The 26,682-nt window shown below is 41.0% G+C and overlaps 1 protein-coding gene across 1 annotated transcript in view; it reads left to right on the forward strand.

The window, feature by feature from the left end:
* Positions 1-25,992, forward strand: part of LOC136433352 (kinesin-like protein KIF28P) — a 35,673-nt gene extending 9,681 nt beyond the window's left edge. The window contains exons 4-27 of the mRNA XM_066425480.1: positions 1,283-1,318; positions 1,521-1,604; positions 1,832-1,966; positions 2,477-2,640; positions 3,005-3,116; positions 3,340-3,407; positions 3,626-3,762; positions 4,025-4,106; positions 4,414-4,450; positions 6,781-6,871; positions 7,353-7,416; positions 7,560-7,686; positions 7,956-8,081; positions 8,750-8,887; positions 9,446-9,553; positions 9,926-10,024; positions 14,734-14,780; positions 15,637-15,765; positions 19,436-19,573; positions 20,210-20,376; positions 20,786-20,916; positions 21,680-21,878; positions 23,308-23,474; positions 24,026-25,992. Coding sequence (XP_066281577.1) covers positions 1,283-1,318; positions 1,521-1,604; positions 1,832-1,966; positions 2,477-2,640; positions 3,005-3,116; positions 3,340-3,407; positions 3,626-3,762; positions 4,025-4,106; positions 4,414-4,450; positions 6,781-6,871; positions 7,353-7,416; positions 7,560-7,686; positions 7,956-8,081; positions 8,750-8,887; positions 9,446-9,553; positions 9,926-10,024; positions 14,734-14,780; positions 15,637-15,765; positions 19,436-19,573; positions 20,210-20,376; positions 20,786-20,916; positions 21,680-21,878; positions 23,308-23,474; positions 24,026-24,187 — 2,748 coding nt within the window. The 3' untranslated portion in view covers positions 24,188-25,992. The remainder of the gene's footprint in view (positions 1-1,282; positions 1,319-1,520; positions 1,605-1,831; positions 1,967-2,476; positions 2,641-3,004; positions 3,117-3,339; positions 3,408-3,625; positions 3,763-4,024; positions 4,107-4,413; positions 4,451-6,780; positions 6,872-7,352; positions 7,417-7,559; positions 7,687-7,955; positions 8,082-8,749; positions 8,888-9,445; positions 9,554-9,925; positions 10,025-14,733; positions 14,781-15,636; positions 15,766-19,435; positions 19,574-20,209; positions 20,377-20,785; positions 20,917-21,679; positions 21,879-23,307; positions 23,475-24,025) is intronic.
* Positions 25,993-26,682: the final 690 nt, after the last annotated feature.

Below are 26,682 nucleotides of genomic sequence, written 5' to 3' on the forward strand. Positions count from 1 at the left end.
TAGAAACCCATCTCCGAGAGGAGAATGAGAGTATTTGGCAGCATTATTTAACAGAATCAACAAATCACAACATTTCAGTGGGCATTCTTGTTATGGTTTTTCTGGGGTAACAATTGGTCAAATTGCTCAAACATGCTGGTCTGTAAAGCAGCAAACAGTAACCAAAGTGTCTGGCTATGACCTGTTCATGACACTCACACAGGTGTAATCTTTTGGAATGCGTGACTTCTGCTTGTCTTAACTTCCCTACCCAACAAGGTTTGATTTGTTTGGAAACCAAGCAACTGTCAAGGTAATGAAAAGTAGATGTGTCATTTTTGGACCACCACTTGCATGCAACTGGATGAACAAAGGCCCACAGGGCACCAGTGTTTGAAATAGCAGGGGTGGTGCCTGGTGACTAAGTGTTCCTAACCCGATAGCTTTTGATTGTTACCATGGATGCCTTTTCACAGTCAAGGACTTCTGTTTGTTTTGGGATGAAAACATTACTTATTAAGAAACCTAAACTGTAAAATTGAGGTGATCTTGCTACAAGGCTCACAATTTAATCTTTAACTGACAGCATTACCTTACAGTATTAAAGCTGGGTCAACTTGGGGTTTGACTAACATTAAAGTTGTTGTCACTGCTGGTACCTCAGTGCTTATTTCTTCCAAGTCTTAGAGCTCACACTGCTTCGCCTGACTCTTTGCCCATATGTTTATTGTAATAAAAAACTCATTACATGTCAAGGAATGTGGCCTGGACATAGTTTGTACAATGAGGTTTAAACCTCCTGGGTTTGTACGTGGACAAAACTGTAAAGGTTTCACCATAGGACAAAGATGATGTAGTTATGACAAAATCTTTATCTGTGGACCTTGATCATTACACACTCCATTCAAATTGCATTTTGATGGCACAAGCTTGTTAATCTTTCAAATACAGATAAAGTCCAAGTTTGAAGAGGCAGGTGAAGGCCGTACATTTTATTCTGGACTCTGATTCAAAATGACTTCTACCAACACAGATGAACTTTCAAGTGCTGTACATATTACCTAACCATGAATACCAAGGGCATTATGAAATTCTAAAGCTAAGCCAATATGCTAACAAATTGTCTATAAATGCCTGCACTACAGTGACTGTTAGATTCATGATTTTAAATGTAGTTTGACCCAATTAACTACAGAGAGCTTTTACCTTTGTGCTTTCTGCCGTTAATTGTTAAGCAAACAATTTACATATAAAATACATGTATTTTTGTCAATTTCTTCCTGTATTATTCTGTTTTCTACAGGTAAGCTTTAGTATGCTGGAAATATATAATGAGAAGGTAAGACAATACATTCCAGGACTTATATTGTAATAGTATGATGTTTAAATGAATAATGAATTGTTGAGTTATTATTGTATAAAAATTATTACAGTTAATTTGATTTTTTTGGGTATTTGTATTTAAAGTGAAATGTTGAGAATGTTTTCCTGAATATTAGAGGATATGACTGAGGAATTTTGTTTCATGGTTTTGTCTTTAGGTCAGAGACCTGTTATCAAAGGATTCAAAGAATCTGACAGTACGACAAAGTCCCAAGCAAGGTTTCTATGTAGAAAATCTGAAGGTGAGTCCTATAGATATTCCATCTAGAACAATTGCATTGACCAGAAAAAGCAGTTTCAGAATGAATCCCCGAAAATGTATTGAAAAGATTGTTGCAATCATTGTATAGATTTAATCATAAGGAGTTAATTTGAAAGTAATTCTTTTTTTTAAATTGATTGTGGAGGATCATGACTTCTAGTATTTCTTTCAGTTCCCATGCATGATAAAACCACTTTGTTGTTACAGCAAACTCCAGTACAAAACTACAAGGAGATTGAAAGATTGATGGATCAGGGCACAAAGAACAGAACGACAGCCTCCACCAACATGAACGCCACCAGCAGCCGCTCTCACATGGTCATCACTGTCAGGTTCAAACAGGTGGGAAAACAGTGCATGGATCATCTTAATACAAAAGTTACTCAAGCAACTGGAGAAGTTTTGTAATTGGTCAGATGTTTCAGATAGCATCTACTGTCTTCCATCAGTGATTGAGTCACTAAGTCACTGACCAAAGTCAGTCAGAAACTCAGTTGCTCAGTCGCCTGACTGTTTACAAAACTTATCCAGTTGCTTGAATAACTTTTGTACTGTGTATCTTATTGACATACTGATCATCTTATATTTGGAGACAGTTACTTTCCAACACAAGGACTGGTGGAAGTTAATATTGCTTACATCACTGATGTCCCTATCTAACCTTAGTTGAAAGTTAAAATTTGTTTAAAAAGTAAGCCAACAGAGGTAAAAGTTTGCTGCTGTGAGGAAGAGAAAGTTCCCTGTCACTCACTCCACGGATAGTGTACTGATGAAGGTTTGAATTGCTCACATCTTTAAAAGTGTATTTGATCTAGACTAGATGCACTGACAGTTGGTGTGTGTTGTATCCAGGTGTTCATAAATGCCAGTGGGGAGAGCACCACCAAAAGCAGTGAAATCAACCTGGTAGACTTGGCAGGCAGTGAGCGTGCCAGCTCCACCGGGGCGACGGGGGACAGGCTGAAGGAGGGGTCCGCCATAAACCAGAGCCTGTCCACCCTGGGCAATGTCATCAGGTCAGGCACGACTGTCCACTTCATGGATGTCTTGTTTTAGAGATTTTTGTGTCAGTAATGTTGATATCAGACTAGACTGTGTACCCTCTATATATCTGTGTAAGTAGTTTGAGCATTTTTATATACTGTGCTCTAAGCTTAGTCTATACAAATATATAGACTGACATGGGCATTTTGAGCAGCTACTTACAGGGCAAGAAAAGCAGACTTTGTCTCCGTTTAGTCTGGAAGCCTGTTAAAGGAAATTGTAAATGCAGCACATGTCAGATTGTCTTCACTGATAGACATGATTACAGCTGGACAAAGATTAGTACACTTGGATCTTTCACTCGTCTTGAAGTTCTTGTTTCTATCATTTGTTCAGTGCCTTAGCAGATAATTCAAGTGGTAAGAAGAAAGTGATGGTGCCATACAGAAATTCAGTATTAACCAAGCTGCTACAGAATGCTCTGGGAGGCAACAGTAAGACTATCATGGTGAGTGCAAATTCAACACTCTTACATTAGGATGTACTTGTGTGGAGTATCCACATTTTGTCAGAAAGTAACTAAGAACCTTGAGCTGTGCACACGTATAGCACTTACTAGAAGGCAGATATGTGAAAATCTGTGAAACAAACTGGATCAGCCTGCTCTTTATATCTATTAGATAGTATTCTGATGTTTTGCGGTGAAAGTTTCTTCTTTAATCTGTTTGCAGATTGCTGCCCTTAGTCCTGCAGATATCAACTATGAAGAGACACTGTCAACACTTAGATATGCTGATAGGTACGTGCAGCTTAGTGTCAAAGAAATAAATGAAAAAGTGTCATAAGTGTCACAATGGAATGGACGAATCATTTTGTTTTTTACCCTTCAAGGGCTATCTATTTCAGAACAAGGAACACCAATTATATTTTATTTTATTTCATCTGTCAAAATATAAAGGAGAACAATAAATTGATAGGATTCCTTTTCACGTTTGATATTGTCTTATTTATTTGTAGAGCTAAGAAAATCAAAAACAATGCAGTAGTGAACGAGAGCCCCACAGACAGACTGATCCGTGAGTTAAAGGAGGAGAATGCTCGACTCATGGCCAAACTTCAAGGTCAAGACAGAGGTGGAAAGGGCAGGGATGAAGGTGGGTAGCTGGTTATCTCCTTTGCTTGTCAGGAATCTGGTTGAGACACCACCACTTATTGTGATAAGCCTGGTGAACCATTTGGTTTGTGAGGAGTGTCAAGCTGCGGAATATAGTTAGGAACTTGAGATTGACATAACTGTTAAATATGATTCAAAACAATGTTCAAGTGGCCACCAATTGGAATATGAAAGCAAAAAGTACTTTAATATGCTTAAGACTGTATGTAACTTCAGCTGAATGTTGTACTTGTTTCTTACAGAACTGGAGAGAATGTTGCAGGAGAATGTCAGACAGATGTCAGATATACAAATGACGTGGGAGAAGAAACTGGAAGAAGCAAGGTGACTCTTAATGTGTATCCATATCTACAATCATGTCTGTCATGACATCCGTGACATGTCATTCAATACACATCACTTGCCACTATTTTAAGTTCAACAATGAACTACATCTGTGGAAAAAACGGGCTTGCATCAAGCTTTGCAATCTGCAAATTGACTCTAAAATTTTGTACAGTGTATTCTTACATACTTTAGCCCTTTTGGCGACTGTCCCTCGAATTTCATATTGTTAACAATTATCTATTGTTTGAACAAAACGTGATAAAACTTAAATGTTCAACTGTTTATTTTTTCCTTGCAACTGTAGGAGAGAATGGGAGCAGTCCCAAGCTCAAGTGTCAAAGGTATTGTAAATCAGTATGTTGTTGTTGCTTATCTATATCACTGGCTGTAATTCTTCATAATAAAGCCACAAACATTTTGCACTTTGTATACTATAATGATCCCACCCCAGGCCTCAAAATTAACTTTTTTCCCTACTGTCCCAACATTGTCCCAAAATAAATTTCAACTGTCCCGAAGTGAGGATGGACTGTCCCAACCCTATTTTCAGAAATTATGTATTACAACAACTGTAAAGCTCAGTCAGAGTACAGTATTGCTGTGTAAGCTTATTGTCCATTGAAATAATCAACTCAGATTCAAACTTATCTTGTCTTTTTTATCAGACAACAACAACAGATTTATTACATTATATCTTATGGATAGTAGTGCAACGTCCACTGCACATTTACAGGTAGACCACTTGCTGCAGTGCCTTATCATGTAACAAGTGGCAAGTGGGAACTGGGAACTTCAAAAAGTCATTTTAAGAACATAATCTTTTTCTGAAAACAAACAGTACATAGTGAGTCACTGAGTGACACTAGTCTAGTACATTTACAGGGACCACTTGTACTTAATCAGTGGCAGGTGGGAAGAAAATATATTCACCTTGAATATCAGATTGTCTCTGTCTTTGGTACACAGTGTAACAACAATAGATAGTACACTAGTCTAGTACAGTCAAACGTGTCTTAAAGAAGACCACCCAGGGGACCGATAGAATTCGGGCGTCTTGGACATGTGGTCTTCTTACAAATAGAGATTGACATTAGTCAAGACAGAGGCACCGATTTCAACGTCATAATTTATTAACAAGAATGCTAAACAAGATGCACTTAATCGTTTAACAGCAAAGCTCGTCTCCATTATACCGCTTTCGGATTCCACATTTACGATATTTCTTCCCTATTTTCCTGGATTATTTTGCTAAAATTCATGAAAATTCGCTTATTTTTGTGGCGAGCGGCGTCACTTTTACCATCGGCATTGTCTGTAAAAACTTGTGAATGGAGTTTATACCGCATAACAATGGGTCATTTCGCTACAACGCTAACGTTAAAAACAAAGGATCGATGTTTTGGGTTGAGTATCCGACACCCTACTGACGTTTTAAAATACAATTTTCATGTAAACAACACCAACTGCATCTGTTTACACCGTGAGTAGGTCAGAAAATAAGTTTACTGGCGAGTGTTGGCGAAAATTCTTACCGGGCACATGGTCGCCACAAGCGGGAACCTTCTTTCACAAAATCGGCGACGCCGCAGAAAAATTACCGGATCATTATGGCATTGTTACCCATGAAAAGATCGTGTATGCTTAAGTTTTTCTCCTGGTGTGAGTTTTAAACTCCCAAACCCGCCCAAACGCCAGAAATTTGCAGAGAAATACTGAAATATAGCCTCTAGCGTGCCTGTACATGTAGAAACGCATTGTTTATTTAGTTAGGATACTTCACTAGAGGCATGGGTGAGCAGTTAAAAAAAAAAAAAACATCCACGTATCATCTTCAAAACAAAATGTTATCAAGTCAAGCTTTCTTTATGTATAAATCTTTTTAATGTAAAGAATGTTTTTGACGAAATAAGTTTAAATTTTGTACTATTGAATGTAGAGTAAAATCACACCACACGCAATAGTTCCACCCACATTGCAGTAGACTATCCCAATGACCTATGACCACTGGCGCCATCTTGGATCTCATCGCTGCAAAACAGGCCGATTTACCGTGATTTCCCGCAACTTACCATTAAAAACTGACGTCGCCACACATTTGAAAATGACGTGGTCGTCTTAGATTACGTTTTGGTCGCTTGCGGTCCGGATCCGGTCTACCGCGGGGAGATCGGACATTCTGATGTTGATTAGTTGATTATTTTCCTATTGTCCCAAAAGCGTCCCAAATAGATTTTTCAGTTGTCCCGGCCTAAATTTTAGTGGCCCCGGGACATCGGGACATAGTTAAGATCGAGCCCTGCACCCAAAAATTATGATGATCTGCTGGCTATAATTCTTCATAATAAAACCACAAACATTTAGCACTTTGTAATGATCCCACCCAAGAATGACAGATCTGAGTATAATCTTACTGCAGTCTAATGTGTATCCTGAGGGTGCTGCCATATCCTGGCTGTACTTTCAGGCTCTGATCTGCCAAGCAACATGCGCGTCACTAATCCCCCGTTTACGTGCCACCTGGGGAGCCCACTGCCAGGGATTTACCGTTGTGATGGTGGAGTGAGATAGGACCTACAGAACTGCCTTTATGTTTCCATTATCCTTTGGAAGCCGGTTTGTGCTGTAAAGATAAGGTGGCTGTAATGTGTGTGTGTGTTTTATGTCTCCCCAGGAGGACATGATGATTAAGGAGCACCCTTACCTGCAGAATGTGAATGAGGATCCCTACCTGAGCGGAGTCGTAAAGCATGCACTGCCCCCAGGTAAATGTGCATCAGGTTACTTCCACAATGTGATAAAACCATCTTGATTTACACTGATCTGTTTACAACTGAAGGGCTGGGGCATTCCAGGCTGAGCCTACTAATCTTTGGCCTTTATGTGTCCCCAAGCAACTTAACCATCATGACAAATGTAGTTTTTATGTTTATCCTCCAGAAGTACCTACTTTCTTTGGACAGTAGAGCTGTAAACATTAGCTACAAATTAAAATTCTCGATGGTCTTCATAGTCTCAATACTTTTCCCTGTTAAATCAATAGTTCTTACTCGATCACTTTACTTGTTTCAAACAAAATATTGATTTCTTAAGATGCTTTACTATATCACCAAAAATTATAAGAATGGTATATTGATGTTAATGGGAATCATGCTGTCTGTGATAGCCACAGCTCCATGCAGGGGCAACATTTTGCTTGAGATATGCCTAACAGCTGTTTCTTTCTCTTCACCCCCTCCCCCACAGGCAATAACTACTTGGGGAATTCAAAGTCTGAAACAGGCAACAGTATCTTCATCAGAGGACTTGGGTAATTTCTTCATTCTAAAGTTATTTCAAGCCAAGTTAAGAGGTCAATTTCTGTTTTATTTACATTGTCAGAAAACAATTGCAATACAAAGGAAAGCACTCTTTGCCATCCAGGTGACAGAGGTGAATTTTTGTCCCCTGCAGGATCTTGGCATGCCATGTAGTCATGAGTAACAGTGGTACAGAGATTTCCATAGAACCAGTGTCACCTGATGCCAAGGTGGTCATCAACGGACAACAAATCATGGTCAAAACACCTCTACAACACCTGGTGAGTGCTGGACATTCCCTGTTTTATTGGTTCAATTTGATTTCTTTTGAAGCTTCCATGAACCAGGGCTTTTTTTTGAAGCAGTTTGTACTTACACAATCAAGTTATCATTGTAAATGGTAGTGTATCTGCATGGTTGATATTTTTGGCCATTTTGAAAATAGTATTTTTCAGTGTTCACTCTGTATTGTTCTTGTGATACACCCCGTTGTCCTTGAGCCTACCAATGAAATCTACTGTAGACTAAGATATTTTTCTGCTAAACCCAGGACCGGTTGATGCTGGGTTCGAACTGCCTGTTCCTGTATGTGGGGTACCCAGCAGACAGAATCAACCAGGAGGAGATGAAGCAGTACAGCTACGATTTCTTCCAGCAGGAGCTTGCACAAAGCCAGGTTTGTTACTATTAACAGCCGTTTCAACATCAATAATGTCTTTGTTTGAGTGGTCCTTACTGTACCATTCCAATGATTGTCTTCCAAGGCTCTACAATGGAAAGACCCCCTTCTGTAAAACTAGGTAATTGGGGGACATCCCTGTGTTCTTCTAGGGTTCTACATCTACATCAGTGATACCCCCAGATAAACCCATCAAGGGCAAAGTGGGGGGTGGAGGGCTGGGGGAGTTGAGGTCCCAGGCTAGGGTGGGCAGGCCTTCAGCCTGGCACAGAACGACTCAACGGTGGGAGCCGTCACAACCGTGCCGGGCAAGGTATTTCACTGGGAAAGGGCTAGGGCTAGGGCTAGGGCTAGGGCTAGGGCTAGGGCTAGGGCTAGGGCTAGGGCTAGGGCTAGTGCTAGGGCTAGGGCTAGGGCTAGGGCTAGGGCTAGGGCTAGGGCTACTGTTAGGGGGTGTGGAAACATAGTGGTGTAACCGGTAATTGCCATTGTGCAACTTCGTCTTCAGCACCATGGATAGCTCACCAGGGGCTTTACAGTTCCAAAACACATTGTTCTTGTATTAGGTCTTGGAAGACACAATCTGCACAATGCACTGCACAATCTACTAATGTAACTGCATGGACATATATAAATCATGTTGTTGGTGACTGGTTGTCTCACAGGGAATGACAACTCTGCTGGGCACCCCAAGACTGGGGGAAGGGGCAAACGAGGCGATGGACAAACTGGTGTTCCAGGACTTTGTACAACTCATGCCGAAGGTGGATGAGGTCAATGCAATGAGCAAGGACATGAACAAGGTGAGGAGTTAGGAGAGGACAGCTTTCTAGTTCATCCCATTCTCTTGTCAGTTTTACTGACAGTACCTACAAGATCTGACAGGGGGCACTTCTGTAACAGTTGAAGGAGAGTATGCAAAAAGTTGTGGCTTAGAAAACAACTGGTGAAAAGAATGACCCAAACTCTATCAAGGCACAACATTGAAGTCCTTAAGGAGGACTTTGTCAACCATTTTGAAATGTGCAAAACTAATATACTGTAGTATTATTTGATGCTTTTGGTGGTTTTTTGACAATACAAGTATTGTACATTAGATCTAAGTATGTTTTGGATACGTTTTGATCATAAATATGAGTTATCAGTATGAAAGTAATATTGCTTAGCAGCTATGGCATACTTTGGTCAACCACGTTTAAAGAATGTCTGTGTGAAATCACCAGTCAAAAATATTTATTTGTTTAAGTTACATCTTTATGTTGACTCTTATGAAGTAGTGTTTACATGTACATGTGTACTGCGTACAAAGAGTAGATGTCAGGTAATCATGTGATGACCAGTATAATCTGCCCTGTCCTCAGGCCATGACATTTCAACCTATCATAAAGAACCTGGCTTCCCATGACTCACTTGGCAACAACAAGGAGATGGAGGTGGAGGTGCTGGTCACCAACACGTTAACTAACCAGGTAGGCAGGCAGTTGGATGTTGTTATGTATGTTATTTCTTCTCAGTAAAAACTGTGGAGAGTAATATCAACTTCCTGAATTCTAGATACAAAGAGGGGTTTTATATTTTGAAGATTGCACATTGTGGGATTTTAAAGACTCTGCTTTATTGATAGTTGAAGTGCTTCAAGGTTCGAAATTCATGGACTAGACTAAAATTTTCAGGGGAATCCCTCTTAACATATCAGATGGGTGGAGAGATCGGTAAGGGTCAGAAAAGTTATGTTGTATTTCCTTGAGACCATAGACCTCTTTGATGTCAGCTCTTATGTCGTCTAAGTTCCTCTTCATTCTACCAACCCACCATGATGATGATGCTTGTTTATCCTACAGGTATGGATGTGGTCGAAGGCCAAGTTCATCAACAGGAAGTTCCTGATCGAGGAGCTGTACCAGCAGTACATGGAGGAGGGCAAACTGGATGTTGAGCAGGTCAGTTCTGGGGGAGATGTCCTTTCCAATACACATTAGTCGGGGGGATAAGATGGATAGCAAGAGGAGGGGGTTTATGGGTCACGTAACAGTCAATAAGTTGGTTGTGTAGAACATTGGACGCCGTTTCCCAGAAGACGATGAAAAACTAACTGTCGGTGAGGTGGAGTATTGTGGTACATTACAAATATCAATAGATGGATTACAAATATCAATAGATGGATTAGGTTTAGTGGAGAAATGATATGAGAAGACAGATAATGGGAATTTATTGATGGAGTGATGAAATGTGTGTGACCTGATGCACCATTGTACCAATTAAACTTTTAAGTTGGCATAAATGGCTGACTGATGGGAGAGGAAATAAATCTCAAGAGTAAAGAACAAATAAGTATTTTGTCATTTTGATTTACATTTGCTGTTGCCAGGACTCCCTCGCATGTTCTCAGTAGACTTTGATCCACCATACCTGTCTTCAGTATGACATTTCTTTTAGAACATAGCTCTGTCAATTCTGAGTAAATTGTAGCATACTTGAAACCCAGTTGTTTTAATCACTAAATACCCAGGCATGCATGTGTGCTTCTGTGAGCTGAAGTTAGAATGTAGCCTGAACAATTGGCTCTAATAAGAATTCTGAGAATGAGCTTCAATATACCTTGGCTATGATGGGTGTGAAATCAATGACAATTCATTTCAGATTTGTGCTCATTAATATTCAAAACCACTGCCAGTGGGTTGCCGTGAGGTCAGACTCAGGACCTCAGATTTTTTATCGTCACTCGATAGAAATCTTTGATCGATGGGAAGGGCAGTTTGCATTTGCCTCTTGACCCAAATGCTAAGCACTTAAGCAACTTGCTGCATTTGTCAGTGGATTTCAAAGGCTCATTGCCTTTCTGCAAAATGAACTAGATGTTCAAACACAAATGATTTGTAACACTAGCTCAATCAGGAAAGACAACAGTCTTGAGAGGAAGCCTGTTGAGCCTGTTAGTATTTAGTAGCTTAAGACATGTTGCTGATGTACTGCCAATAATATAAAGTCATAAATTGAGTATGTGAGGTTTCCAATGTTTCAATTAAAACATTAGTACATTTTAGGACTGTGACTTTTAGGTAAACTTCATGTGCAAGTGTGGTACTGGAAGCAAGTTTGCCTTTTTCTGCTCATTTTCTGTAGGCGTATGTGTGGGTGAAATGATTAGAGAAGCACCTTAACAAGTTCTGACATTAGCTGAATGGCGTTAGCTTCATGTTTGGATAAGTATCAGATGGCTTGTGCTTCTCAGGTGAGTTATTGATTCCAGCGGATGAAAAATGGGAGTGTTTTTCAATTTGGCATCCATCAATGATTCATCAATCGCCAAGTGTTGGGGGCCTTAAGTATACATGAGGTGTGCCCCGGGCTGTAATGAGATCCGTGATCCTCAGACTGGCCTCCTCCAGTGTTGATGAGAAAGTGGGTGTGATTTTCTGCTACAGCTGGGCCATAACTCTGCTGCCAATACTAGTATTGACTGGAATGATCCTACAGGGAAAACAGTGATCAGGTACTTAATTTGCCCCACTTGCTATGCAGGGCCACACCTGCTGGCCGTGATACAGGGATATTAGCAGCCAGAAATGGCAAATACTTAGTCAATGTGTCAGCAGCCCCATCCATCACCAGAAGAATGAAATTTTTGTTAATTTAGCCTAAATAGGATCAGAGGGTCAGGCGGCCTTTCAATGTGGCTTTGTGACACTATTCAGGGAAATAATCAGGCATGGCCCTCTGGTAATCACGGTGAATTCACAGTGGATAGACATGCTGACAGCCCATACATCAGTAACTACACACGTTCAGGGCCGGGAGACAGTAAATATACAGGCTTTGGATTCGGGTATCTTCTACAAACAGGCCTATCTAAGTGTAGGCAAGCAGACACAAAACAGATTTGGGCATTTTCCCTTTCTTTTTGCCATAATGTTTTGCTCAATAAATGTTGATATGTGAATGGGCCAGCAATTACCAATGAATACTTGATAAATGACCTGTAAAGTCTACCAAACTACTACTTTTATACCAATCCTAGCTTTTGAAATCAAGATGATACCACAATATTGTGATTTTATATTTTCACCTAGATTGATGAATGTAATTTAGAATTTGATGAACATTAAGCAGAATGCAAGTTTTGACCAAATGAAAATTTGTCAAATTCACTAACATCACTTCCCAGCATTGTACTGTTACTGCAGTGAACTACAGTACCCTGTTATTAAACATTTGTTGTTGTTGTCCATCCTGTAGTGCCTAGCGGCACAGTAGGTCAGCAAGTTTCCTTCCTGTTTCAGTAGCAGGGAATATTTTTTCAGGGAGCCCGTCCTCTTTAATGTACTCGAGGCACCTTTTTGAACATGTTACGCCCATATTTTACGTCCCTTCCGAAAGAGGGGTGCAGCCCCAACCGAAATGCCCTTCCCAGGATTTGAACTGGGGTCTCCCAGTTACCAGCTATTGGAACTAGGAGCTCAACTGTGAGGCTGCTACCCTAGACATGTCTATTAAACATTTATCACATGGAAATTTTGTTCACATTTTGAACCTCCCCCTGCTGGGACTCATCCATGCATCAGATTGCTGTTGGTGCAATAATAAATCAGTCTGTAGCTTAAAGTTACAGCACGGTCCCTGACCCCTACTGTTGAAGAGCAATCATGGATATTTGATAAACATCATATTAAGTTGATAAATATGCATGTGTTTCATTGATATGCCTACTTTATGTTTAATCATGGTAAAATTCAGATGTTTGTTATAATGTTCTGTTTGCCCTCGGTGGAAGGGACAGTAAGAGCAAATGAAAGATTTTTGAACAGGATAAATTCAAATTTATGGAGTTCCTTCTATTATCTCCAGGTCATTTTTCTTATATCAAGGACTTCTACATAATGCCATTCCTTAGATTCATAAAAGATTCTCCCATGTATTGAGCCATGTACATGTTTTGTTTCACCGCAGCTGGGTTCCTGGTTTGATTAAGCAAGGGTTTGGGTTTGAGGTCCTTTTCCAATTTGTCCTGACAATAACCTCAAATAAAGTAAGCACCCTGACTTTAGCAATGATTTAAGATGCCTTTTGAATTTTGAAATGTTTAAAAAATGCGTACTTTATTCAAGACAATACGGTAAGACAGTTTGTGTCAAGAATTGAACAAAACAGAACTACAAAGGACAGCATAAGTCTATCTGGTGGATAAAAATGTGTTCAAGATCAGTGGAGAAGGGGTGCGTACTTTATTTGGGGTTTTTGACTTTACGTTTTAGTTCTGCAAATTTGTCTGGAACCAGCCCCAAATCAGGGGTGTGTACTTTAATTGGGGTGCGCACTTTAATCAAGAAAATACGGTATTACACCCTACTGTTTGACAAATAGATAAGTGTTTTACTAAGACATAAAAACATATTAGCAGCACTTTTCACTCAGCAATTCTGACAATTTGTGCAATCTTTGTCCCGCTGTGAGACGGTGGGGAGCCCATCATTTCCACCATCCCTGGTGCTGAAGACATATGAGGCTGTTTTGTTGCTGCAATATGCACGCCTCTTCAGGAGACAGAATGGGCTGCATAGATAGAGGGAAATTGATGGAGTACTTTGGAAATCTTTCCAACTTTGCCAGACACCTTTTGACTGATCCTCTCTCGGACCCACTACGTCTCAAGTTGGTTATTGATGTGCCGGGAGAACAAAAATCCAACCATATCCTGCACTTGTGTTTGGCAGTGCAGGCAGGAAAAAATTTGTATCCCTATATAGGCATGACTTGAGACTCCCATATGTCAGGCTGAACCTTGTGCTGTCAGTTTAATGTTTCTTACTACTCTGTCTGTATTCCCATGTTAATGAAGTGGATCACCCCACATTCCTCCTGGTAGTGTGAGCTTATTGCCAGATTATATCTGCTCAGAAGTGTTGAATGTACAAGGTGCTGTTGAAGCCAGACTGTTGTCTAAGTGCGGGATTTGAATTTGTATGTTAATTTTCAAACCACCGAGCCAGAAAGGGATGAATGTCTCTGTTTAAAAGCTGCTGATAAATGTTACACTGGGGCTGAATCTGGGACTAACTTCACCATCCACTAAGCACGGTTTTACCAATTGCGCTCCCAGGAATCCTCATCATCTATTTTGCAATTTAAGTGCTTGGCAAGGTGAAAATGACATGGAAGAATGGCGAGGAAAACACATTTACAGTAAATTGGTGATTTTTGTACCACTTTGAAACTTAATCATCCAGTTATTATTACCTCTTAGCTACATCTCTCTTTATGTCATCTTTATATACATGGAGGAAAATGATTTTCTGCCTGAAATCTTGATATCATCACATGTATGTGCATAAAGATGTCCTGTCCATGGTGCTGAACTGATCCACCGGTTGTTGTGTCTGCACCTTCAAATGGATCATAATGTTCCATACATGTACATGCAATTATAATCCAGGCAAGGAAATGACAGACAAAAACACCTTGTTCCGAATATCTTAATGATATACTATAATTTTACATGTTAGAAATAGCACACTTCGGTGAATTACACCTTGACAGCTTGGGTACAAGGAGAAACACCCCTGTTCAAATGTGGAGGTGCTGCTAAAGACTCCATTCTGGTGATTTGACACTGTTTAACAGTACTGCACCTAATTCTCTATGTTGATTACAGGCCAACGACCCCTTCTGGGATCCAGTGGAGGATGTGTTTCTAGGAAGGTGAGTCTCTCATTCTTATTCATTAAAGGAGAGTAACTGCTTATTTGCACCATGTGTATCTTTACATGAGATGTAAATTGTTTGGGTATGTATATTTATCCTAATAGCAATCTCACTAGTAGCATGACCTTTCCATTTCCTTGCCATGTGAACTCAACCCTTGTACTGTTCAGATGAAATTGTTACTGTGCAGTAGTTTTGCAAATTATTAGTCTTAGTAGCATAATCAGTGGATATTAGAAGACAAGGACTTAACATCAGCATGCTGGGCTTTCCCGGTTAACAAAGGTGCTGCTTTTGTTTCATCTTAAAGTCTTCTTTATCTCAAAACATTACATTGTTCATGATAGAAGATATTTATCTATCTCCAGGTCATGGGTCCTCATGGCAGGGTACAAGGCAACTCAAGTGCCCCTTGTTAATGCTGTGCATCGTTAATAAAAGCATTTACAAATGGAGGCCATTAAGGTGCTACCAAAGTGCTTGGGTTTCAGATTTGTATTACTTAGACCTGTAATGGGATTTTATGCGTTACATCAATCGCACCATGTTCAACAGGTTGATTAATTCTGTTCCTATTAAGCTCAGGAGCTTGATGTAGGAGGGCACAGTGCAGTACAGTATGTTTGCCTTCATCGTTGTACTACTTTAGCACTCTGAAGTTGCCATTTGGCACCCAATTCCCTATTGTTTACACAGTTAGGCGTCTGGGAGAAGGTAAGAGAAAATACATTGCCTAGCAAAGGGTTGGAGTCAACTTTAGCATTTACAATACGCTAACATTCACCCTTGATTTTTTTTTACTACAGCTAGTCACACGGTTGTTAATGATTTAGTTTTGTTATTCCTCCCCCAGTGCCCACATCTGGCTGCAGAGCCTGGCCTACCGCATACAGATAGACGAGCAGATTGAAGTTCACAACTACCAGGGGAAGGAGGAGGCCATGGTGCAAGTGGTCATCTCCCCTGCTGATGCACAGGGCAGGTCAGGGTCTTAGTGTTACAGCCTCTAGTATGGCTTCTTGGCACCGACGTGTGGCAATAGAATAACATTAAAGGAGTTACCAGGTCGTTTTTTTTAGATGTTTTTGTTCTTTGGTTCGGAAGAAAGGGCTTAAGTAAGGCTTTTCAAGACTGTTCACTGCCCAACCTTGCACTTTTAGGATTTTCCACCAGAGGGCCACCTTACTGTATAGTATGGCAGAAATTTTTCTTCCATACGCAGGAAAGAATTGATTCGGTAGGCCTGCCCTGCTGAATCAGGTCTGTTGATCCCTTCCTGGTAAGGTGAGGGGATTGATTCCCAATAACAAGGCAGATTGCTTCAAGATGAGCCCTGGTGCACGGGTCTCCCTTCTCCCATTCAGGTGCCAGCATGATGAATGCATGTCATTCCATCAGCTGATGGCATGGCAATTCCACCTCGGGAAGTTCACAAATGTTCCACTCTCGCACTTCATCAAAACTAATAGAAAATAATGGACGTGTCAAAGGCAAATCCATGGCAGGGATATTTCTCTGTCCTGCCAGGACCGTGTGCTGTGTGGTGGAGGCACCTGTGAGATTGTGCACAGATGTAGATCTTCCCGGGAACAATAAATCAACAAACATTACACTTAGGCAAGATTAAAGTAAATGGAATTGGTTTTCCTTTACAGAGATTTGAGCGAATTTTGGGGCATGTCATTTTGCACCGTGATGTGCTAGACCCCTTATGACCTTCAATGGACCAGTGATATCCAGACTGCTCAACTTTCTATTCAAAGTGCCAATCCAGCACAAAAAATCCAGCTCTAGATAGTACAGCACACAACTTCATCAACAATGTATACAACTTGACAGAAAGGGATGTCATTGAACTCTCAAACATTCAAAATGAGCTTGTTCATTACTATCACGCTATCTGTAAGTTGTGCTACCTGATAGTCCTGGCTGAAACAACACAATTATCTTGAATAGAAACTTAATGTGAGGTTTGGCATTGACTTTCATTGGATCCAGATATTTGCAGTTGTGCCCTACCAAACAGTTCTGGCCACACAGCATATCTGCCAGCAGAGCAGCCAACACAACTTCCTGTTTTCATGAGAAGACTTCCTATATAATGCTGCAACTTCACAGTCATACATCACATGTTACTTCATTCTTAGCACAGTTATGAGCTTACCAATCAATAACTGAGCAGTTGGAGAGTCAAAGACATGGCTCCAGCGGAATTAAAGCTACGGATGATTCTGAAGCAGGATTTGAAGTTGGGTTTACTTTTGCTGTACAGCACCAGGACCAAAGATCAACAATATTAAATTATTCGGATGAGTTAATTCAGTTTGTTCATAAGACTGCCTTGTCACCCAAGAAGTGCATATTATACTGTATCATGACCTTTTTGGGGATACTGTATTGATACATGAAAATGTGTATTGATGATCTTGTTAACATACATGCCTTTATCTGTATTGCGCTATCAAAGTCACAATCTTTTTATTTGATAACACTTTGCTTTAGGAAAGTTTTGTTATGAGAGTCCAAAGGTCCCACGATAAAGTCTTGTTGGCTAATGCACCCTGACAAAAGTTTACCCTGTGTAGAAATAAATGATGAGTGGTAATAATTGATTTGAACAATCACAGGCCGTAAACAAGGAACAGATAAATGCAGGAGACAGAAGTAATCTATTAGACTATAACTTGGGGACAGATATTAACTATTAAAGGAATACGTTCCCAGCATGGGCCCACTATCAGGTCCATGCTCATTAGGATCTTTCCAGAAGGATAGAGCAGAACATGTGAGGTGACAAGAGAGGTCAGGGTGTTACAGAGGGTAGGAAGGGTCATGGGTAAGGGCAGTAGCAGGGTAACAGTACGACATGTGTGAAGTTCGGCCTTCTACCTGGCACCATGTGTGAGTTTGGAGGGGGTAGGGGTGGATGACAATCTGTGCTGCAGGAAATAGCCACAGGCCAAACCTCCGTACCACCATTATCTCTCATCCACACAGAGGCAGGCACTCATTGTACTGAAAATTGAAGGCATTGATTTCTGGTGGACCAGAGAACTGGTGGATAATTAAAATTGTAAAATCAAAGGGCAGGGTCTCCATTAGCGCAGACCCTATTGTGGAAGAAGGGTCACCTGTCAAAAAGTAGATTGGGACTTTTGAAAGGGAGCCTGAGTTGGTCCATAAGAATTGTTCTATCTGTCTATGGAGGTTGGTGTGACTGATAGAGTGGGGCTTATAGAATTTGTTTAAGAGGGTCAATCAATAAGACATTCATCAGACATGGGTTGGGTGGAGATTCAGTCTGCACCAGACAGGAAAGAGGAGCACAGGGACCATCATCGCTCCCATGAACAGGCCTGCTGATGAGTATTGAGTTTTGGATGTGACTTGGACCCTCCATGACAGATCTTGGGGTATTAACTGGGAGGCACTAATAGAGTGTGATCCTTCAGTGGGCCCTTGTTTGTGCCTCCCAAGCTGTGTCCATTGATACCTCATTCAGCTGCTACAGGACGTGAAATTACCAGCTGTGTCCATTCTGCTGGCTTCAGCAATAAAGCCCATATAGCCTGTCATGTTCAATCAGGGTTAAGAATGCTAAGCTCTGATGGGGCATGGGGGGTTGACCCGCTATAGTACTGCTGTCCCTGGTGAGCTTACGTTCCTCCCTATGTGCAGATAAACAAAATGACATGCCAGTATTGCTGTCCTACATGTAGTTTTATGGGTCTGTACCTGTACTGCTGGCTGATTAGGTATCCCACAACCCCCTGGGAGCAGTTAGAGCCTAATGCCCGTGGTTATCTTGCCATATTGTAGCCCATCAGCCATAATTTATACAAACATCAAACCAACTCGTCATGAAAAACCACAAAGGGTTTAATCCTGATATCTTAGGCCCGAAGATGGAGGCCAATTGATTTAAAGTGTTTGTCAGGTTTATGATCAATATTTTCCTGCATCATTAATGATTTTTCTTTCTTTTTGAAAATGTACATGTATGCATTGAAACACCATAAGGTAATACAGAAACATATTCACATCTCTGTATGTAGACAGTTCTGTGTTCTGCCCATTATTTGAGAGTGTTGTAATGGTTGGCAAAGGAATCAACAGCCTCAAACATACTAAAGTGGGTGAACAGAAAACCTAGCTTGTGTTTTTCTTTTCTTTTTCTTCATTATTGAATTATGACTCAAACTTAATACGTACCCACTAATTTGATCCTGGATACTTAATTTCAGACCAACATCATAATGGTTGAAAGGAAAATGAACTTAGCAACAAAAATCCATATCAAAACCACTGACCTGTTTTATCCTCCATAGTCCATTCCTTCTGTGTCAAAATGAATGGATGCGGAAAGACTTAATGGCATCATTCACACATAGGTGCATTGCTGAGCCCATGTCTCCATGCAAAGATTTCCATTTTCATAGATTGGTTTGAAATTTGAACTAGACATGTTCAAGTCAGATCTTGCTGCCTTCTCCAATACTTGAAATTTACACTTTATAAAAATTTGAAAGGGGACTTAACACAGATTTGAAAGGGAAAAAATTGGGTTAGTCACACAAATGTAGGTTGTGTATATCCTTGCAAAATCCATTTTTTTATTGTATTTTGACTGTTGTGTACTTGAAAAATTGCAGACAGCTTGCAGACGCAGAGGCCATGGTGATAGATCCCTCAGAACTGCTGGGCAAGAGGCTGGATTTCATCATCAGTATCCCACAATGCCTTGGGATGAAGTGGATACAGGAGGAGAAGTCTAGAGGGTCCATGTTTAGGTATGTTATCCTACATGGCGTGCCACGAAGTCTACAAGTCAATGTTTCCTATAAATATGATAGATTAATGTGTAAACTTATGTACCAAACTCTTGTTATTCCCTTCCTTTCTTGAGGGTTGTAAAGGTCTGTTTACCAAACAAGGTAAGAAAAAGAAAAGACAACATGATGTATGGAATGTGTGATGTTCTTGTGTAAATCACAGGTTTGCTTAGTGTAGTTATGAACCTCCATGGTTCCCCTTAAGAGTGTTATTACAATGTTCTTTTGATGGTGCCTTTTAGTAAGTTTTACATGACAACAGGATGCACTTAAAGGATAGCCTATGTTTTACTACAGTCGGAATCACATGTATCAGGTTGTCAACTACAAACATATGCCTAAATGCACAAACAATAGACTATTATTTTAAGACTAAGAAGCTGGTATTTGATGACAACCAGTTTTTGTCTGAGTTAGAACACAATCATCCAGGAACATAAATATCCTGTGTATCACTGATTTAGGAGATGTGACTAGCAACAACAGCGATACTGGTACATTTATATCAATCAATTTTGATGGTGATGTAAAAAGTTATTGCGATGTAGGAGAGCGTAACGATTCAACATTCTGACATTTATCTTCCTTCTGCAGCTTTCAGTTTTATGGCACTTCGAACACCTACCGGTCGAAGCCTGTTTGGCACAGCCTTAACGCCAAGATGAACTTCACACAACAGTTCACCATCAACCCTGTCTCCATGGAGTTCCTACAGTACCTACAGACACACGCCCTGGTGCTGGACATGTGGGGCCTGCAGGGTAAGATGTGTACCTACTGCACCTGTCCAGAACTGGACCCATCGCTTCTGGGCTGGAATGAATGTTATGGTATTGGTTAACAGGATTAGAGTAAGGTCAGGTCAAGGGTTAACTAAGTGACATTATCTGTTCCATTGGTAAGGTTGAAGGCAGATGCTTAGATACTAGTAGTGTTACATTTGACAGATATATTAATTATTGCTAGATATTCTGAACATGTCAGGATTGTATCATACAAGTTGGTATCTCTAGATACAGCTAGTTAAGTGTGTCTAATGAATTCTTAAAATGAAGACATTATGATGAATTGTGATATCACTTCCATGGTGTTGGAGATAACGGATTATCAGCCTCGTTATCTTAAATGTTTTCCACAAAGTTCTTCATGTCTCCCTTCCTCCATCTGCAGAAGGACGAGAGGAGGACCTAACCAGCAGCTCTCCTCAGGACGGCTCCGACAACGGCTACGGCAGCAGCAGCACCATCCAGGAGGGGTCAAGGTCATCCTCCTTCTCCGACTCCGACTTTGAGCAGGTGTTGGTGAGTCAAGTTCATGTCATTATGTAGGCTGTACGTTGATGAAGGTTATACAGCCAGGTAATAAGGTACGCCAAAAAGCAACTGGATGAAACAGTCAGGCGTTTAAGACAGATTCTGTAACCATCCTAAATTGTCTTCATTGACATTTTAATTCAGAATTTTGGTATAAAACCTGGTTCTGCAGTTCTTCCCTTTAGTCAGTGACGAAAGACAGCAGATGTTGTCTGAAAAAATTTTATCCAGGTGCTTGAGTGACGTTTTTTTGGCGTATGTATTCTGTAGTTGGGCTGGATATACTTAGATGGAGAAGGGGTATTTGATCCTTCACATATAGTGTAAAGTATCAACTAACAGCTTGTAACATTTAGCATTCTATGTGTGTCCTCATGCAGAAAACTGGTACCAGTACAGTAGATGTTATTGTTTTACCTTTTAAACATATGAGAGAACAAGCCCCAAGGGTGGCCTCACTCATATTCAGCAGGTTGCTGATAGATCACACCCGTATGCAGCTGGTACAGGCTGCGGCATGTGTTATGATTTATGTTTTCATTTTGAGCAGTCCCTAGTGATGACAAAAATACTATTAAGTTGTCAATATGGAATGGGAATTCTTTAAAACCTAATGTACTATCTTGTAAGGTTACTCAGTCTGATAGCATGAGATCAGATTCTTGCTCTAAAAACTTAGGTATTAAGATAGTCTTAAATCTACAGCTTGGTGCAGACAGAATCAGAGCTTGATTATGTTTGTCTATCGCAGCACATGAGGGAGGCTGAGAATCTCGAGCTGAAGAAACAGATGCAGGATCTGGAGGCTGAGCTGGAGAAGCTGAGATTATCCGAGCATGCAGCTAAGAAGGAGAAGTTCACCCTCTTGCAACAACTGGAGAAACTGAAGACAGCTCAGCAGGTCCGAGCTGCGTCAGGGGGAGGGGGGCGGCAGCCAAACTCGTCTGCAGGTAGGGCTTGGGCTTCTAATGGACATCTTTGGTGCTCACAGATATGTGTACAACCTGTTCAAGAACATTCGCATGTGAAAATTACTGTCTGGGCAATTGTGTAGAGTACCTGCTGGTAGGTGATACATGCCCAAGACATGCTTACATGACAGCTTGGGGAAATGCTCAGATCATACATTCATCAATTTACAGTATTTGCAAAACTTCCTGGAAATGATATATATATGACTCAAATATGCCAATTTTTCTTGGCTGAGATTTCTTGGAAAGCTGAGACTCAATATGATCAGGCATGAGCACATGTTGGGGATTTAGGATAAAGGCTGGTATATGAGCAGGCAGCCAGTACACCTGTGTAGTGATGATGGATAGGTTCAATTATCATGTGCCTGGGACCAGCGGAGGAGATGTGCTTACCTCCTGCAGGCAGGAAGGGGCCCAGTGGAATGCATTAAAGCGGCCTGGCTTCAGGCTGCCGGATGATACTGCAGCAAAAGTAGTATTTCCTCAGTAATCCTGGCCAGATGGGCGCGTCTCCATCAGGTGACATTTGCAGTGACCTCTGTGAGTGGTGGGATGGGGAGTGTCATGGACACCGGGGTGGGACTGGGACCGTTTGTTGGATGCCTCCGATGTCTAAGCCATGGCCATAAAACACACCGTTCAAATGTCATGTTGAATTTTGACTCTGGTAGTAACATGTCCTGTTTTGCGGTGATAAGTGACAATTCTAAACCAATTTAATCCAGTAGTGGATAGGATCCAGCTGTTAATAAGATAACTCTATTGGTGATACAGATACATGTCACCCAGATGTGACAGAAATACTTAGTCTAGTGCTCAATAAGAACCAGTTCTACGGTCTAAAGACCTTTTTGTACATCCCTCAGCAGTTTTGTAGTCTTGCCGACCACTAGTGTGCTTGTTCCCCCATGGAAAGCAGCCAACTCCGTTATCATGAAAAGACAGCTATGAATAGACAGTAATGAACATTTATCATGTTATGGTTTTGGAGGATATTTTGTAAGAAAACATAATATGTGTTTTTTGGTTGCTGGAATTGCCATAAGGCAGATATACCCTTCACATAATACTCCATGGAAGTAGTCTTGGTGGAGCTCACCGTGAAGAATTCCGTACTAAGGAAAAGGAAGTGCAGGGATGATGGCTCCATCAGTCATGCCATATCAGGCCCGTGGACAGTCAGAGATGGATAGCCAGGAGAAGAAATGAGGCAGTGGGCTGAGCAGAGGTTTACTTCAGGCTGCAGGGGCTTTGCTCCCATGCATGCCTTAAGCTGGCAAGGAGAAATAGATCATTGGTAAAAGTCTGCACAGGAGACTTTCTTTGCTCAAAATGCAGTCAGTCACCTTGCATCAATGAGAGCGACGATACATGATTTATCCCTTCCTTCCTTCCTTCCTTCCAGGTTCCTCTGCCTCCAGGACGCCTCCTGCCCCAGCCACACAACAGAAGGCCCCCTCCTCGGCGACTAAGTCCATGGATGGGGAGCTGGCCAAGGCTATCAAGGAGTTCTTCAGTGGGCTGAAGCCAGCCCTGCAGACTCTCAGGGAACTGAAGGAGACTTCAGGACAGGTGGGGAACATCTTCAGGATATTCTTGTTCTCCAATGTAGTTCTCAACTCCACTGTCATGTACATTTGTCAGACATATTAAAAATCTTCTAGTTCTCCAATATAGTTCTCAACTCCACTGTCATGTCCATGTGTCAGACATCTTCAGGATCCCTAGTTCTCCAATGTTGTTCTCAACTCCAACGTTATATACATTTGTCAGACATCTTCAGGATATTCTAGTTTTCCAATGTAGTTCTCGACTCCACTGTCATGTACATTTGTCAGACATCTTTAAAAATCTTCTAGTTCTCCAATATTGTTCTCAACTCCACTGTCATGTCCATGTGTCAGACATCTTCAGGATCTCCTAGTTCTCCAATGTCGTTTTCAACTCCACTGCCATATACTACAGTCGAACTACATGTACCACGTCATCATAGATTGACATTTATTAGATATGACGGTTTTGTCTTTTTACTTTTTACTTGCAAAAATGTGGCTGTTTTTAAGCCCGGAGACCTCCAATACAACACCACTATATACTGTAAGTTGTTTGTATTGTGTCCTCAGACCAGTGCAGGTGAGCAGGCTGACCTGCAGGTTGCCATGGACAGACACGCCCAGCTGGTCCACAAACTGGACGAGGACCTGTCCGTCAGTCTCACCAGTCTCAAGGCCAATGTCGTGGCTGCTGTCAAGAGGAAGAAGGAAGGGGCTGAGCAACAGTCATGACCCAGAGGGGAATCACACAGTCTCTTCCAGACTCCTCTGCGTTGCTAAGAGTAGCCAAACTCACTGTATCTGCTGTGGTGCACGTGATTAGATTGTCAGAGTTAGTCAGCTAGCCCACATATACAGGCACTCTTCCATTAACATCAAGCTGGCTAACTCTGGTTGATCTTTACTATTTTTTTTCACTCAAGGGAGTCTGGTGGAGCTCTGTACAAAAATGCAAATCAGTTGCAGGTTGTTGGGATGTAATTGGGAGGTGTATGTGGGACAGTGAAGTTACAACTGTTGCAATTATATGTGGTTTGGCAATACGTAGGTTCTTGAAATAAAATATTTACTAAGCATGCAATTGGGTATTTAAGGAAACATTTCAATAGGAGGAAAGCTGCTGTGCAGTGGTACATTAATTCTACAATTGAAAAGGTCAAGGAAACTGTTGAAAACAGTTGTTAGATCACATACAAGGATGTGATTATGACTGATGATAGGTTATGAAATTACCTTAAACCACCATATACTGGGCCACCCTTCAGTTTTGATGGATCGACTTCTGTTTTCTTCCTGGAAATATTGAGAGCATGGATTTATCATATGCTTGTATGTAAGCCAGCTAGTCTGGGCTGGAGTTTTACTGCACCCATTAACTATACCCAGATAAAAAACACATGCACATGAAAGTGTCATGGCTCCAACACCCAGACTTATGACAGACACTTCAGCTGCATTATAACCACCACCAAACCACATGCCTGTCATCCTGCAGATCTCCATCCCAGTAGTTCAGCTCAGTGAAGTGGAATGATGATTAAATGTGATACATACATGATACATATTTATGGCTTGTGATGCAGTATGGTTAGTGATATCCAGATCTTCCTGATGAGAAAATTGACATACAGTGAAGTTTGGTTACCTCCGTCATCGGTTGGGCAAAGCCTGTCAGATGCCTGCAAATGTGAGGTCATAAATTTGGTAGGATAATGAGTGCAGACAATGTTGACTTACAACATGCATATTGTAAAATCCTGGCTCATAGTACAACAATGGTTATGGCTATTTGAAAGAATTTCACATTTTCATGCAAGCATGATACAAAAGGCATTAATGGGGTCAAACACACAAATGCTAGCTTGAATTAAAAGGATGAGTGGGTGCTAAACGCCCCTTTTTTATTTCCGGTCTATTGCAGTGTCTACCTTTTGTGGCCTTGTTTGGCAAATGTTTGGTGTGCACAGTGTACAGTATTGTGAGGACCTAATGTCAATGGCATTGTAAATAATTGTACAAATTTTGTCAGAGTAATATATATGTATATATGAATATTTAATTGTCAATTACATGAATGTACTATTTTCAAGCAGATAAGGGAATAGAGCATACCTTTGTTGGCTCAAACTTATTTACATTGGCCCACTTAAATACTCAAATGAAATGTTTGTGCTCTGCATCTTCCTTTATTGGAAGAATTTCAGCTCTGATAAGTATGTCCCATGTTTTATTGAAACTTCTGGTTGGTTGGAATTCTAAGGACCTCGGGACATTATGCTAACGTGGCATTGTGAGAGATATTCTGTCTAGAGCATGTTTGATAGCATATTATGTCACAGCACAGCACAGAAATGGCTTTGAAACAAAATGAATCAATATTTGGATTCTTTGCGACAAACCCTGTTGGATTGCTTTATTGTCACCATCATTTCAAGTTCCAGTGTACCTTTTTTTGATAATGATCATGGAAACCACAAGTGTCAAGCACTTCTTGTGAATTAATGGACACAACCCATTAAAATTGGAAAAGAACATGATTCATTGTCAGTGTACTTCATGCATTGTTAGCATACTGTTTCTTTGTTCATTGATCAGTGCATTGAGACTTTGGACTTGTCTAGTATAGCTGCTTTTCTTACAGGAAAAGTCATGCAATATTAGAACAACAAAGGTTAGAAAGGTTCTCTTTAAAGACTACCAAATTCTCATTGGACAACCAACTATAAACACTGTTTATCAATCACTTTCATCCAACAGTGATGAGCACAAGAAGCTGTATACTGTAACCTTACTACTTACTAACACACAACTCCTCCGTGTGGTGTTCTAATGGTGCTTTACATACATACAGCACATACACGGCCCTCACTCCCCATTATGTGTGAGCAATCGCCGCACCAGGAACATAACATCTGACCTCCTTTCCTTCAGATACCCAGAGGTCAGCCTCTCTTGCCACATCCATCACCCAGTATCAGGAGTGGGGAGGCTAAGAAAGAATATCCCAAGATCATTACACAAGTCCTTCTGTCACAGATCCATGCTAACTGTGCCCCCGTCCTCCCAGGCATGATGACCCCACAAAGTCTCATCCACCAATCAATACCCCCCAGCAGGCAATGGACCGGCAGGATGGATGGTGCTGTATGCTGGCCAGGCTCCTGATGCTCCGGCATTAACCTTGGCTGGGGGGACAGCATCCCACAGGAGCTGTGTGACAGGAGCCT

The sequence above is a fragment of the Branchiostoma lanceolatum genome, chromosome 4, assembly GCF_035083965.1.
Source record: "Branchiostoma lanceolatum isolate klBraLanc5 chromosome 4, klBraLanc5.hap2, whole genome shotgun sequence".
Classification (NCBI taxonomy): Eukaryota; Metazoa; Chordata; class Leptocardii; order Amphioxiformes; family Branchiostomatidae; genus Branchiostoma; species Branchiostoma lanceolatum.